This window comes from Aulonocara sp. 'chitande type north' Nkhata Bay, linkage group LG7 (genome assembly GCF_057382095.1).
Source record: "Aulonocara sp. 'chitande type north' Nkhata Bay isolate Kocher_YH1m ecotype deep benthic linkage group LG7, A_spYH_male_GT1.1, whole genome shotgun sequence".
In the NCBI taxonomy this organism is placed as follows: domain Eukaryota; kingdom Metazoa; phylum Chordata; class Actinopteri; order Cichliformes; family Cichlidae; genus Aulonocara; species Aulonocara sp. 'chitande type north' Nkhata Bay.
In genome coordinates this window covers 9,059,195-9,074,914 of record NC_141350.1, presented here as the reverse complement: position 1 = coordinate 9,074,914, position 15,720 = coordinate 9,059,195, and the positions used below count along the sequence as shown (strand labels likewise).

Genomic DNA, 15,720 nt, shown 5'->3' with positions numbered 1-15,720 from the left:
ACCAGATAGCCCTCAGGTCAGATTATGCACTCAAACGCTTGTGCAATCATGAGAAAATATTCTAACACAACTATCCAGCACTGAAGGCGAAGAACGCCACAGAAGAAGCAGCCAATCACAGCTGGCACCGACAGGCTGAACCTGCAAAATTACAACATCTCATCCCACAGAGGACACACCACTTAGTCTAAATCTAAAATAATAATAATAATAATAATAATAATGATGACAATAACAAGTCAACAAAATACCAGAGTAGGTTTTGTAATCTGATTACACAGAAACACTGATATGAATGGGAAGCCATAGTATGAGCAGCATGAGCAGCATCTATATGAGAAGGAGGTAATTAAAGAGATTGGAGGTTTACTCAGTAACACCCCTGCTGAGCAGCTGGTCTACGGCAGGTCAGGAGCAGCAGCACATGGTGCATGAAGCGCACGCGTGCACGTGTGTGTGTGTGTGTGTGTGTGTGTGTGTGTGTTGAACTCCACCTGCGGGCTGTGTACACACACAAAAGCGAAGGGGATCCGCTTGACTGCTGCTAATGCGCCCGGCGGCATCTATCTCAGCCAAACAATACAGTCGCTGTTAAAGGTCCCGGATTAAAGAGCGACTCTTCTGTCTCCCGTGGGTGCTGTGAGATGAACTATCAGAGGGAAACTGTCCCACACCGCCGCTGTTGCTGTGTGAGCGCTTCCCTCTGTCTTCCTGTCTATGAACTTTGCTCAGCGCAAACAGCACAAGTGTTTGATCACTGACAAGTTTGGCAAGAAAGACGCATAACAAGGAACCACAAACACCTTTAAATACCCACCCTGCAGCTGCGCCCAAGTTCACCGCACGGAGCAGGAAGTGGATCGGTCTGGCTTCAAAATAAGAGCATTTAGAGATTCCCAACAGGACAGTATATTAAGTAGCTTTTAAATGTCTTTGAATTTTGAGCCTTTAACGTGTCTTTGTGACACTAGGGATTATTTGGTTCCAGTATTTGGTCCCAGCATTAGAGTTTAAGATTTTATAAGCTTGTATTTTAACAGAGGAAACCAGAAGTGGCTCGCACCTGCTGTCTGTCAAGATGGACCAGTTTTCCCTATCACATATTTTCAACTTATTCAGCCTTTGAGTGCGGTATGACTAAAAATAACTTCAGTTTTCAGTTTCACTCTTCACTTCTAACTATCCGACTTATGTTGGCGAAGGAAAATAACAAACAGGATATAACCTAACACACACACACACACACACGCACGCACGCACGCACACACACACACACACACACACACCAAAGCTTTAACGCAAGAGAAAATATAACACCTTGAAGTCGGTGTAGGCACTGATGGCTACAACAAAGAGAAATAAAATACTGTAAAAGAAGTCGGGTCAGTAGCTGCTCAGCCCCGCAGACAACACCCAAGCAATGTTAACTCAACAGAGACAGGCTCAAATGAAAGACCTCATCACTTTCTCCAGGTAAGAACAGAGCAAACAAAGACTTTTGTACTGAAACTGCAGAAAACACACAACTCACCGCCACTCTAAAGAAAACAGAATCCTTGGTTATCGCGCATCCTTGTGTGGATAAATGACGGCTCTGCCGCACGGCTTGATCTCACAGAGAGCAGTACGACACTCAGCGATGTGGAGATGTAGGAAGGAGAAGGACAACTCATTAACTGTCCTCACAGAGAGAGAGGGGGGGGGGGGGGAGGAGGGAGGGAGGCGGGGAATGAGATGGGAGGGGGAAGTAAGGAGGAGGAGGAGGGCAAGCACCTGCTCCTCTGATGCTCCCTGGAGAGATGGAGGGATGGAGGGAAGGAAGATGTGGCCCCAGACTGCTGATACCTCACAGCCCGGACATGTTTACTGTCCACTGGAGACAATCAGATCTGTTCAAGTCAGCTCCTACTGCTGTTACTGCACACTCACACCATACAGAGAATCACTATCAGGCTCATTTTAACTGATTTACGTTTGTATACTATTTCTTTAAAGTAGCCATTCCGATATAATGTAAAAATACTGCTTAGGGAGGCAGTTAAATTGCAACAAGTCTTATTGCAGTGGATATTAAAGGCTACTTTATGATTTGTTATGTATGAATGCTAAGCAAAAGACATGCAAAGTGTCATAAATTCAAATGTTTCCAAGTATCTGCAAAGGAAGTCTGGGAAGACACCCTGGACTCTGAGTGATGCTCCAACCTGACTGTACGCTGACCTCAACCATGCAGCCAAGGATTGTTTTTCAAAAGGTGACAAAGCAGAGACAAAGAGGCTTGTAGCAGCTTGTGGAAAAAAACAGAGGAAGTGCTGCTTGTTTCTAGTAGAATCGCTGTCACCATAACATTTTTCTGTGAAGTGCTCTGTGGGTTAATTTTTCACCAGCTTTGTGTCAACTTTGTGGTTACGTTAAACAGGTAATGTAGCAAATCAGTTACTTATTTACAGATAGATAGATAGATAGATAGATAGATAGATAGATAGATAGATAGATAGATAGATAGATAGATAGATAGATAGATAGATAGATAGATAGATAGATAGATGGGTTATTTGAAGCGAAAATACCATTAATACACTTCACTTTGGTTTTCTACAATATTTGCTGAAGTTATAAATATGCTATGTTAAGTATCAAGTCCTAAACATGTTTAATACCATTCATCTATCATGATGTGCTATAAGCTTGCTCAGCCAGCTTCATTTAGTCTAATATTTCAACATCTCCCCTGGGCCTCTCTGTCTCCGTCTTTCTTGATCATTCATCCCTTCATTTCCTCATCCCTCTCTCCTCATCTCCCAAGCAGCTGCTCCACTTTGCAGCTATTTAACAGCTGTTTTGCATCAATTTGCGCTTCAGAGTGCAGATTTCTACCTTGTCCATCCTTCTCCTCCCTCTCACTTTTCTCTTTCTCTCTCTCTCTCTCCTTCCTTCTCGTCTTCCTCTTGCATTTCTAAGATGCCAGACACACAGTAGCACCAAACAGCCTTGATGTTTTCCTCAATGAATAGACTTTCTCCTTCAAGTCTTTCCCTTTCCATTCACTGATGAAAGACTCTCACACACACTAGCCTGCATAAGTGCAGAAAAGACACTCATTTGTACACACACACACACACGCACACATAAACACATATGCATATGCACACAGATTAGCCACCCCCTACTTCCCTACTTTTCTCTCTATGGAAACAACAAGTACTAAAGGAAGCAATGGAAAAGAAAAGAAAAAGTGAGGCTCCCCTATAATCCTCAAATCCCCCTCTCTTGTACTCAAACCTACACAAGAGAAAAGAGGGGGAGTGAGTGTGTCTGTATGTGTGCGCGTGTGCAGAGACTAGTGTAGCCTGACATGATTTATGGTTTGGCTGTGCACTGCAAGCAGACACTCTCAGTTTTCTCTGAGGTGGGTGTCTCACCTCCATCCTTTGTGACCTATACAGGTTGTATAGCTGTGTCTGTGTGTGTGCAGGAAAAAGACAGGGAAAAAGAAAAAAAGGAAGGCGGGAGGACGACACACTGTAAAATATACACGTGCAGGTGCATGAAAGGGAATCCAAACCTGATTGAAAATGGGCTGCCCGTTCTGCTTGTTTGTGTGTGTGTTTGTCGGGGTCACTGCACACAGCGGCGTGTATTCTCCGGGTGGGTTACACTTGCCGGTTGGACTGTTGGATCCCCCATTAAGCAGCGTGTAAAAGAGGCCAAGCACAGAGGCCATTATGAACTCCAGCGGTAATAGCTCCAGGAATCTTACTGCCTCTGGAGACCCGGTCATTAGCCTATTCCTCTCTCATAAAGCCCTCTATCCATCACACACGCAAGCATACACACATTTGTATGCAGACGCAGCCACACGCAAACACGCAAGCACATGCACCGTTTGTCTCCGTCTCCTGCTCCCTTTCTCTGTCTATTCATCTCTGGTGAAGGAGGGAATAGTGCTGGGGATACTGCTACAAGAGCAATCCACCAAGACATCCACAGATGTCTTTGAAAACAGATGCACCCGCTCGCACATAAACACACGCACACAAACCAGTGGCACGCACGCACACACACAGATGCTCATTTACAAAAGCAGCGAGGCATAATATCAGCCATGAACCCAAACCCCTGATTATTTAAATGTATTCCTCCTTCCCCATCCAGTGAAAGTGAGATGCTGTAGCAGCCTGTTAGCCGCGGTCAGGTAGGAGATTACAAACAGAAACACTGTCACATACAATGGAGCTACGCGGCTGGACAAGCATTATAATAGCAACTAAATCCACCTTCTGAGCCTTCTCTCTCTTACACATAGATGTATGTGTGCATACACACTCTCTGCAGGGAGATTTACTGGCAATTCAAACAGTGGATACAAACTGTAGAGACAACAATAAGATGAGTACAGTCTTTATCCTCAGGCAGCTGCACAGACACACACACATCCTGTACAATGGTATGTTCATAACTGCCATGCAAAACAGCGTCCACGAATACACACACACACACACACACACACACACACACACACACACACACACACACACACACACACACACACACACACAAAACTCACACCCTCAAAGTATGCAGACTATAGGCAAAGCAAAAGTTCCTTTTTTTAAAAATATGGGCACATGCATATCGACACACACACACACACACACACACGCACGCACACACACACACACACATACACACACACACACACACACACACACACACACACACACACACACACACACACACACACACACACAAAGTCATGCAATGTACTGTATGTACTATCACACCCAATTCAAAGGGAGTCCAGAGAGAAAAGATACCTGGGGATGGAGACACATTGGCAAAGGTAATGCTGGAGTCAGTCACTCTGTCCTCGGGCAAAGGAAAAACCAAACCCACACACACATGCACGCCACATGCACACACACACACACGCACAGTGCTGTAAAGATAAGCACTAATCCTGTTTATTACCTCCCTCCTCTCTGCACTCTCCCTCTCTTTTTCATTTTATCTCTCTCTCATTTTCTCCCTCGCTCCCCTCTTCTCTTATTTTTCCTGTCTCTCCTCCTCAAGCCTATTTTAGTAGCGGTCGCGCGCACACACAGACTCACACACACGTTGTCAGTTTACTCCTGTGATGTTTGTTGGCCTGGGGCTGAGACGAGGAAACAGGGAGGGGAGTGTTGATGTGTGCTGCTCTTTTCCAGCTCCAGCTCTGTTCACGTCCTGCAGAGAGAATTACCTTCCCTTTGTCTGTGTGAAGGGGCTGCTGCCTTTACCATCTGTGCAGCGGATACAGTGGCAGGCGTGTGTGTCTGCGTGTGCATGTGTGTGTGTGCCTCCTTGCATGTGCATGTGTTTCCATGTGTGTGTGCATGTTTCTGTAAGACTGTTGAGTAATCCTTTAATATAAAGACATTTTTGCAGAATCTGATGTATTAAAAGAGAGGGAGGGGCGTGTTTGGAGTTAAGGCTTTGTGATAAGAATTGTGTGTAAGGGTCACAGAATGAGTGCCATCACATTCATCTGATGTGTGTGATATTAATGCTGAAAAAATAGTGCTTGTTTGGGAGCTTTCAGAGCGTTCTCATGTTATTTTTTTTGACCTTGGAGGCAGAAACTGAAAAAAAAAAACAGTCAGCATCCTTCTGGTGGCTGCCCGAGTTGCTCAGTTGATTCTTTTTGCATGGTCACTTCCTCAGTTTAGTTCTCTCAGTTTTCTTAGTAGTTTTATTCCTTGAATAAACATCCTGTTTAGGTTTTCTAGGTACAAATCATTATTTATTTTGCTTTTTTTTTTTTTCATAGATTGCTTCTAAGTGCGTTTGGAATGCACTCCACAGCTTGATTTTGCTAACTAATTTATGTAAAAACCTTTCTTTCTCTTCCACTTGCTTGAAATGTTTGCACAATTTTTAAAAACTGATATTGTTTTTTCTGGGCAGCACGGTGGAGCAGTGGCTTGCACTGTTGCTTCACAGCAAGAAGGTCCTGGGTTTGAATCATCTGGATGGAGGCCTTTCTGCATGTTCTCCCCATGCAGTTAGTGAGGTTAGGCTAACTGGCGATTCTAAATTGTCTATAGCTGTGAATGGGTTTCTGTCTGTGTGTGTTAGCCCTGTGACAGATTGGCGACTGGTCCTGGATGTAGCCCACCTCTCCCCCTGTGGCAGCTGGGATAGGCTCCAGGGCCTCTATGACCCTGAGCTGGAAAAGAGGATAGATGATTGTTTGGTTGTTGTTATTTTTTGACTTTTTATGGTTATTCTCGAAGGTTTCAGAGTGAGCCGAGCTCTTTTCATGTAGGTGCACCATCATAGCAAAGTAATCACATTTTCCTCTATTTCACTCTTTTAGGCATCAATTCCACCTCTTGTACTTTCCTCCACCTTCATCTTAAACCACCCACATTCTCTCTCTCTCCCTCTCTCTCTCTCTTGTCCATCTCTCTCCCCCTTGACCCTCTCTCTTTCTTTCTACCTCACTCTCTCTCTCCAGATTGGCATGGCAGAGAGCAGCAGCTTGCCGTGGTCAGGCCAATTATTTACATAATTATGATCTCCCACTTAACCACATGATCCCTTACCTGGGCGTGGGCAATTAAAGCCGCCGTCATTATGCAGATTATGCAAATGCAGTCATAAGCAGAACAAGGTGGCGATAGCTCATGTGAGCAAACACATGCCCTGTAACCGTGAGCGTGCTCTGTTGGTGTGTGTCAGCTGTGTGCAGCAGGATGTGGGAACACACTTGTCAGTTTTCTGATTTGTTAATTGTATTTTTTTTCTCGTGCCACTTGTTGACCACAAACTGTCTAAATGTTCACAGGTGGCGCTCAGTTTTCGTTCTTGATGCAGCTTTGCTTTTATGAGCTGAGATTTTTATGTGACCAGCCTTCAAACAATGAAGAAGAAGGGTTTTTTTGGTTTACAGAGGTCAACATACAAAGAAAATTAAGTTTTAAGACTCAAATGTTGTTCGACCTTAGTAGCACAACCAGCCAGGCTGTTCCAGCTGTCAGGGCGAGAGATGGGTTACACCGTGGATGGGCGTAAACAGAGAGACGCACGTCCATTCATGCTCAGCACGGTCTCCAGTTAACCTAACATGCATGTTTTGGACTGTGGTAGGAAACCAGAGCACCTGGAGAAAACCCACACAGGTAGAGGGAGAATCGTGCCGCCCCTAAGAAGTCATTATTTATTCAAATGGGTTTTGTATATCATAGCTAAAGCAGCCAACACAAAATCTGCTTTGTCTATTGATGCTTACATCAGTTATGCTTAGTACCCTGGAAATAAATTGTCCTCCACACTAGATCAAGTTTTGGACACTAGCTTCTCGGGAGGCGCTCAATATTTCTCTGTTTCTTTTCGTTAACATTAAAATCTCTCTGTTTCAAGACTCAAGCAGTGAAGTGATGAACAGAGAAGAGAAATGCTTAAGCGTTTGCCTCGACATTTGGAGCTAATTAAACGCAGCCTGTTAATGATGCACTGAAATCATGACATATGGCTTCCCTCTACACGCGATGTTAAATTAACGATTTTAATAAATTCATAAAAGGAATCAGTTTTCATATTCACGAATCTGGTGCTCGTGTAATCTAGCTGGGATTAAAATAAAAGTTTGGTTTGCACTCCACTTGTGTTTCAAAGTGACGACTGTCTGGGATAAGTGCGGTGTTGGTTCTCAAGAGCCGAGCGTTATCTCTGTGTCTCTGTCCGATTTGGCTCAATTGCCCTTTAGATCGGATTTTATTTGTGGTACCTGCTTGTTAACTCCAGCTGAAACACAATTAAGTGCAGAGACAGAGAAGGGCTAATGAGATGGAGAGGAGAGGGCTATAAGTGACCCTGTGTATGTGTGCATGCATGTGTGAGTGTGTGTGTGTGTGTGCGCATGTGTGTGTGTGTGTGTGTGTGTGTGCGCGTGTGTGTGTGTGTGCAGTCACATGTGCAAGTTCACTGGAACCTGCTAACACGGTGCGGCCAGGTGGCAGACAGAGCAATGCCCATGGGTAATCAACAGGCTCTTCAGTAAAGTGACATCATAGATTGTGTGTGTGTGTGTGTGTGTGTGTGTGTGTGTGTGTGTGTGTGTGTGTGTGTGTGTGTGTGTGTGTGTGTGTGTGTGTGTGTGATTTGAGCACAAAGGGAGACATGTCCAAAACCTATATCTGCATTATGGAGCATACATGCCCAGTCTAACCGCAGTTAACCAGCTCTTTGTAAAGACTCCACACACACATGTACCAATATACACACACTGGCACATTCAATCAATTATGTTTTGACATGGTTCATGAACATGCAGATGGTGCAGGACCAGCAGGAGCAGAGGACTGGGGATGTCTCTCTCTCTCTCTCTGAGCCTCAGTTGTGTAGGTGTGTGTGTGTGTGCGTGCCTGTGTGTGTGTGTGGTTGTGTTAAGAAGTTCACCGTCCTGTAAAAGATATGAATGCTGGCAAATTTTAGTTGCTGTATTTTTATTTGGCTAATCCTCCCTCCATCTGCTCGTTATCGTACACCGAGCTGCTTATTACAGTTTTACTCTCTCTCTCGCTCTGTGTGTGTGTGTTGCATGTACTCTGAGTCTGTGCATTTCCTTTTTGCGTGTGTGTGTGTGTTTGTGTGTGTGAAAATGAGAGAGCGCTACTAGGAGTTGTTGTTATCACCTCAGGTTAAAATCTGCTGGCATTTATCCCAATCTCCCCAGCTCAGTGAGCAGACAGGCTGCATGCATGTGTGTCTGTGTGTGTGTGTGTGTGTGCGTGCGTGCGTGCGTGCATGCGTGCATGCGTTTGTTTTCATTGTGTGAATGCGTGAGATCTCACATCAAAGTGTTCTGCTTGTTCTAAATGAATGTAAACATCACAGAGCAGACATGTTTGCTCGTGTGAGCATGTTTGTGTGTGTGTGTGTGTGTGTGCGTGCGTGTGTGTGCGTTGCTGGGTCCACACATGTTTTAAGTGAATCCTGTGTTAATTAAGACCTCATTAGTGACAACAGCTCTTTGACCAATTAGGGTGGATTGCTTACTTGCTCACTTGTTTGTTTTCTGGTGGAGACATTACCAAACACGCTGTTTTATTCATTCCTTTTCTTTTACATCCCTTCCTTCCTTGAGTTTATATCAACTGTCTCTGGAGGATAGAAATCATAAAAAATAGATTAATGTTGTTTTTCTTTTTTCTTTCTTTGTTTTTTTTTGGTTTTATTCTTTGTATTTTTTTTGGCAAGAGAAACTTATCCAGCTCCCACATGATGTTTCCCTGTGCGTGTGTGTGCATGCGTGTGGTTTTTATCTCCTCTGTGTTATCAAGCTGTTGTCATGGTCTTTTATTCATCTCATTAATAACAGTGCCCTTGAGGTGGAGCACCGCGACCCTGTTTTCATCGGCACACACTAGTAAGCACAAGCCTGCACACACACACACACACACACAATTAAAAGCGCAAGAGGCCCTGACAGCAGCTTCCTTTGAGGCAGCACCCATCTCAGCCTCCGTGTGAGTACACAAAGACTCTCCACACATACTGAGAGGAATTATAGCCAAACAAACAGCATGTGTGCGTGTGTGTGTGTATACACACACACATATATATGTATACATTCTCGTAAACACTTATTTCTGTGCTATTTAAAGTAAGGACTCAAGAGCAGTGGTTGACTAGACATATAGGCCAAGTTTATACTCTCATAAAAAGATATACAGTAAACCTTATGGCTAATTTTTGGACATACATGCACTTTACATATACTGTATGTTCCCAAGCACTAAAAGTTGCAAATCTTCAGACTTATTCAGGTTTGTTATGAGAAGACGTTCTGGCCAATGCAAATACAAATATTTATTTCAGTTATAGATTTGAAGTTTATAGATTTACTGGTTTTAAAAACATTAAACACATTCTGACAGGTTTCCCTGTGTACCTGTGTTGTATTCTTAGGCTACGTCCAGAATAGCCCGGATTGAAAACGGCGTTTTCGTCTGAAAACGCTCCACGTCCACACTAACGTTTTCAGTCGTTAGTTGTGCATCCACGTTGAAAAGGCCCAAAACGCTTACGTTCCAGTCCTGCGTATGCGCAAAAGCGAGTGCGAATTAAAGAATTTGAAGAAAAGCTATCTGGAGCATGTACAAAGTGATATAATTTTTTTTAGAGCTGTCAAAATTGAGAGCAATCAAAACAACTGCTGTATAAGCACTCGCTATCTTTGTTTAATTGGTCACATGACTACATCACATGACTAAAATGCAACGTAGCCTTAGTGGATTAGTGGGGCAGATGTTAGATAAACAGTGGTCAGTAAGATTAGAAAAATGCTATACAAATGCTAGCCTAGTACCATTATGATGCATGTATTATATGTCTGTTCCTAACTCCTCCCGCTTTTTCATGACACTCAAATCCTTAAAGATTATAATATTATGTGCAGTAGCTGATCTCAAAACAAACAGAGGGTAGCACCCTGTGTGTTCATTTGGAAAACAGTGAGGGTTTTTATATTTCCTTGGAGAAAAAGAGAAAAATAACTCAAAAGTAAGGACACAGAAGATTTTTCTTCACTACAAAGACATCCACAGTCTATCATTACTGAGTTTAATGCGCCTTTACTGCTGAACTAGTAACCACGCTGGATATTGTAAACATTCACAGTAAATTGGAGCGATGCTTTTCACCGTTCTCAGATTTCTCGTTTATGCACTTCACTTGTTATTTTGAGCGCATAAGCATGTTAATACCAACAAGGTGAAGTCCAGTGCACTGCGAGTCCCTGGATGGTCAAAAAGTCTCACCCTCAGTCGTCAGATTCTTGGCAACAGAGAAAAAGGTGAGTGATCGCCAGCAGGTTTTAAGCCAGAAAGGAGGAAGATACATCATCAACATGAATGCTACATCAGCTCTAGTCTACTAACAGCTGCAGTTTTTTCAGGTGGTGATGTTACGTGCTTTATTCTTGTTTTTTGTTCATGGCTGCCTGTCGTCACTGTAAAATAACTTAGAATTAAATGTGTTTATGTGTAACTTAGTATTCAAGTAGCACTGAAATGTATCTCCACTTTAGCTAGCCTGCTACAGCAAGCTCAACAAGTTGTGAAGGTGCACAATATATACCGTTTGCTTTTAAGTCAACACCACCCTGTCAAAATGAACTACACTGATGAGTACGTATTATAGCCTATACAGGCTACTAACGGACATAACTGAACTGAGAAACAAACTCGGTCTTGGGTGTCTTTCTCATCAACGCCACAGCAGCTTTTTGCATGAACCACAATCTTCTTTTTGCAGCTGTTGCAAACATTTTGCAAGGCCGTTGAAGTCATTACTTTTCTGCAGCCTGAGAAATTAGTATTTGTTTGTGTGCTTCTGCCGCACAATTAAGGGAAAATATTTAGAGTGAAGTTACCAAATGCCGTTCTCACAGCGTGAGCGCCGGAGGCTGAATGAGAAGGGTGTGCCTTGCACTGTCTATGTGAGCGTGTGTTTGTGTGTTCATGTGACATCTGCCATAAATCAAGCCACAGTGTCCTTGCAGTTCTAACACATATCATGGAAATCAATGCTGAGGTCAAGCTGAACAGAGCTACCCAACCCCAGAAAATACCACAGCAGCCAATAAATGTGGCAGGCTAATACACACGTCAACACCTTGGCTTTCTCACCCTATCGACTTACCACGGATAATGTGTGCGCACACGTGAGCGAGTGCATGTATGGGCAGAAACACAAATGTCACAGAGTATGTGTCCATTCATCATGTAGACACTTGCACCAGGTTTAAACTGATGGACCTTTTTCAATAAATAAATAGTTATTGTTTTCTTTTTAAAGCAGCTTTTTGTTTCTGATTCCTGACGTTGTTGATATCCAAAGGAGCTCCAATGCCATCCAGATAACACATGAGTGAGCCCCAGTGTTGGGTTGGATGAAATTTTCTTTCATTATAACAAACATGGACACACTAGTTTAGTCGGATCCTGCTGCGCAGAAAGTTCAAGCCAAACAAATGTCTCTGAAATTAACCCCCAGTAAATGCAAATTTACTACCTTTTAAAAACTACAATTAAAAAGCATTTGGCCTTTTTTTAAAAGTATAATTTACTTTGTCCTGAGAGCCAGCATCAGGCTAAGAAAGTTGAAAATTGTTGAGAGACAGGCTAACACTCGGTTTAGGTCTTTTCATGGGGATTTGTTTGACAGCAAGAAAAACATAGAAACTCAACCTCTTTATAATTTAAACATAAAAGCTGCCTTTTTTCCCTTTTGTTTTTTCCCCTCTTTTTCTTTTCACGCCTCCCTACAGCTTAGATGCACCTTCTCTTGGGAACACATTCTGATTTTAGAAAAATACGACTTTTGAAAAGACACCTGGACTGTGATCAGCTGACAAGTCACGGAGGGAAAACAGTAAATTGCCTTAATGTGTGTGACACATTTCACCAGGGGAGGTCCAGAGAGTGGGAAGCTAGAAAAAGATGTCACTTTCTTTTCCTTATGATACCTTGGTAAGGTCATGGTGTGCTCTGGGTGAGAAGGTGTAGATTTGCTCTCATGCACACACACATCTTCATGTCTCCTATGTCACATGTTTCCCCCCGCTCCAGGATCTAGGAAAGATTTTCATGTATTTTGCATGTATCATCATCTTGATTTTCAATTGTTACCTCTAATCTAGATTCCTCTGTCATCCTTACCCTGCTCCACTTCTTCTACCTTGGCTAATCACATGGCAGTCGCTACACACACACACACACACACACACACACACACACACACACACACACACACACACACACACACACACACACATCCTTTACCCCTCACCCCCTACATTGTCAAATGATCATTGAGGAGCGAGTGTGTGGCTGACACAGTCTCCACAGCAACGGCAGTTAGGACCAGGAGGGGGGCTGGGGCATCTTCCAATGTGTGAGTGGTGAGAGGACACACACACACATATACACACAAACACAATGAACACACACACCTACATACAGCACAGACAGGTGCACACAACCACACACATACACAAACAAAGGTGGCAGCTATGACAAAAACCCATTCACACACATGCACAAAACCACAATCAAATAACACACAGACAAGTGCACACACACTACACAGACATTAAGCGAGACCTAGGAAACTGAAAAAAAGGAGGATGAAAGCAAGTGTGGAAGGAGGGTGGGAGGGAGGATGGAGGGGGGGCTGTTGCTTCCTGGAGAGATTTTCTTCTTCTTCCTCTCTCTTGTCACATGCACATGCAGATACAAACACACACAGACTCACACCTACGCACGCACACACAGGAATATACAAACAATGACAAAGCGCCACATAATCACTCAATCATTTATGAAAGCAGATGTATAATTCAAAAAGCAGCATGAAAGATTCACAAGGCAAAGAACATTGTTTAATCTGCCCTCCACCCTCTAATTCCCCCATCACTCCCTCCCCCTCTCCCTCCGTCTCACTTCTATCACACCCCTCTCTCTCTCCCACATTTCACCTTTTACCACAGCAGGTTTTTAATCACTGACCGCCGCCTGGCCCAGACAACTAAAAGGTCAGAGTTCGACTTCAGAGGGAAAACACAGACAGCGCTCAGTGTCAAGCATTATCATTCACATCCTTTCTCTTACCGTTTAAATGAACAAAATCCTACTTTACACTCGGCTTTCCTTTCCTACCTCAGTGTGTCAGTCTTAATTCTCTTCCTCCTCCCGCCGCCTCTTCACTGACCTCCCTGGTGCCGTCCCCGTCACTCTGCTCTCAGGCATGTTTAAGCACCTTTCTGAGGTAACCTCACACCTGTCTCCACACTGACACCGGCCGCACTCTCCTGCATTTCACACAGCTGCTCGAAAGACTGCAGATGAAAACTGTTTGACTGGCAGCAAAAGCCCCAACTGAAACTGAGTGATAAACCACAGAGCTACTGTAGATGCCAAGCACAAAATATCCCTTGAATTACATTAAAGGATTATGTTTATTTAGACTGCATTTCTACTATTAGTAACTGTTTATAATGGATTCTAATGATCAGTTGATCCTTAAATTAAATTAAAAGCTGAAAATGTTCAGGTTTTTTGGAGGGGGAAATTTTTAGATTTTAAAATTTTCCTTTTATACTCTAGTAAATGCTTAAATGGGTAACCAGTGATTCAGTTACCTAGGTGACAATTAATTGTCACCCATAATTTAAGGTCATTTAGCTGTGAGGTTGACTACACTCTGTCGATCAAGCCTAAAAATAACAAAAAGACCCATTCCCAGTTGTACACAGTAGTAACAAGAGAGAAAAAAAGCACAACTAAAGTATCAGGGGAGTGCTTCAGTAGGTCAACGCACTGAGCAAGAAGACTCAGAAAATTTACTTCTTCATGAAAGAAAACTAAATTTTGTCTCTCTGTCTTTCTGTTTCTGAAAAATCTAAAATGATGTTGTGACACCGAAAACATCATGAGAAGTGGCTCCTGCAGAAGCACAGCGTAGCCCTCCTTACCTGGCAGAAAACGGTAAATCAATGTGACATCACCCGAGCCATTAATTACGTCTTGAAAGAATGACTGCATGAAAAGGGAGATTCACTCTCTGCGGCTTGTGACCACCCTCTGTGCTGATACAATGTGACAGAACAAGAAATACCACCACAGAGCCATCCGCGGGAACATCAAAGACTGAGTATAATTGGTCTTACCTGGGAGGTAGAAGTGTGGGGTCTTTAATCCGAACATGATCCTGGATCCCTCCTCCACTGACTCAGAGAGTAAGACTCCGGGTTAAAGGAGGCAGGGAGGGGGGGTCGGGCAGAGGGAATGGGCTGCGGTCGGCTGGGTTAAGGAGTTTGTTGTTAATGTAAGTCATCAGACGACTCCCTGCTCCAGCTCTCTCTCTCGCGCACGCTCTCTTTCTCTTTTCTGGGCCCTGCGGGTGTGAGAAAGGAGGCAGGGAGAGGGGTCAGCCTCTGTCTACCTCGCTCACCTCCTCTTCAGCCTCTGAACTCAACCCGTGTAGAGAGAAGAGGAAGTAGAGAAAGATGCAGAAAGAGTGACAGAGAGGAGGGTGAAGCAAAAAAAAAAAAAATACTCCAAAAGCTGAGGATGGGAGACAGTGTGCTCATGCCATCTTTTACTGAGGAGATCGTCTGGGAGGGAGAGCCTCTGAGAGAGTTGGGAGGGTGACAGGAAGGATAGAGAGGGAGGAGGGAGTGAAGGAAAGAGAGAGAGAGAGTCTTCAGTCGGTGTCCTCTCCTTTTTTTTTTTCAGTCCTGCGCTTTGTAATCCCTTCCTTGTTATTCATTCAGCGGCCTCTTGCTCGTTTGCTGTATAATGATCTGTTTTTCTGTGCCTCTGTTCTCCTTTCTGTCTCTATTCTTGCTTTATCCTCCCTCCTTTGCCTCAGTCCCACCACTGACTGCTCAGCTCAGCGAGCACAGAGGAGGAGGAGGAGGAGGAGGAGAAGGGAGAGAGAGAGAGAGAGAGAGAGAGAGAGAGAGAGAGAGAGAAAAGAGGGTGAAGGGGAGGGAGGAAGAGAAAAAAGAGGGGAGGAGGAGAATCATAAGACAGATGAGTGAGGGAGAGATGAATGAGTTTATGTTAGTGCAGTGTGCGCACACGTGTTTGTGTGTGTGTGCGTGTGTGTGAGAAATGTGAAGAGAGGAGGAAGGATGATTTAGCTGGTGCGCGTAAAAGGAGAGAGAGA

General features: G+C 43.8%; 1 protein-coding gene across 5 annotated transcripts in view; it reads right to left on the bottom strand.

The window, feature by feature from the left end:
• Nucleotides 1-15,404, bottom strand: part of LOC147324534 (genetic suppressor element 1-like) — a 39,657-nt gene extending 24,253 nt beyond the window's left edge. For 2 of the 5 annotated variants that reach the window (XM_086298387.1, XM_086298389.1), the window contains exon 1: nt 14,717-15,404. In XM_086298387.1, coding sequence (XP_086154513.1) covers nt 14,717-14,753 — 37 coding nt within the window. In that variant the 5' untranslated portion in view covers nt 14,754-15,404. Of the gene's footprint in view, nt 1-494; nt 753-14,716 lie in introns of those variants that run through there. The other 3 variants (XM_086298390.1, XM_086298394.1, XM_086298392.1) reach the window with 3 other exon arrangements.
• Between the last annotated feature and the right edge of the window lie 316 nt (nt 15,405-15,720).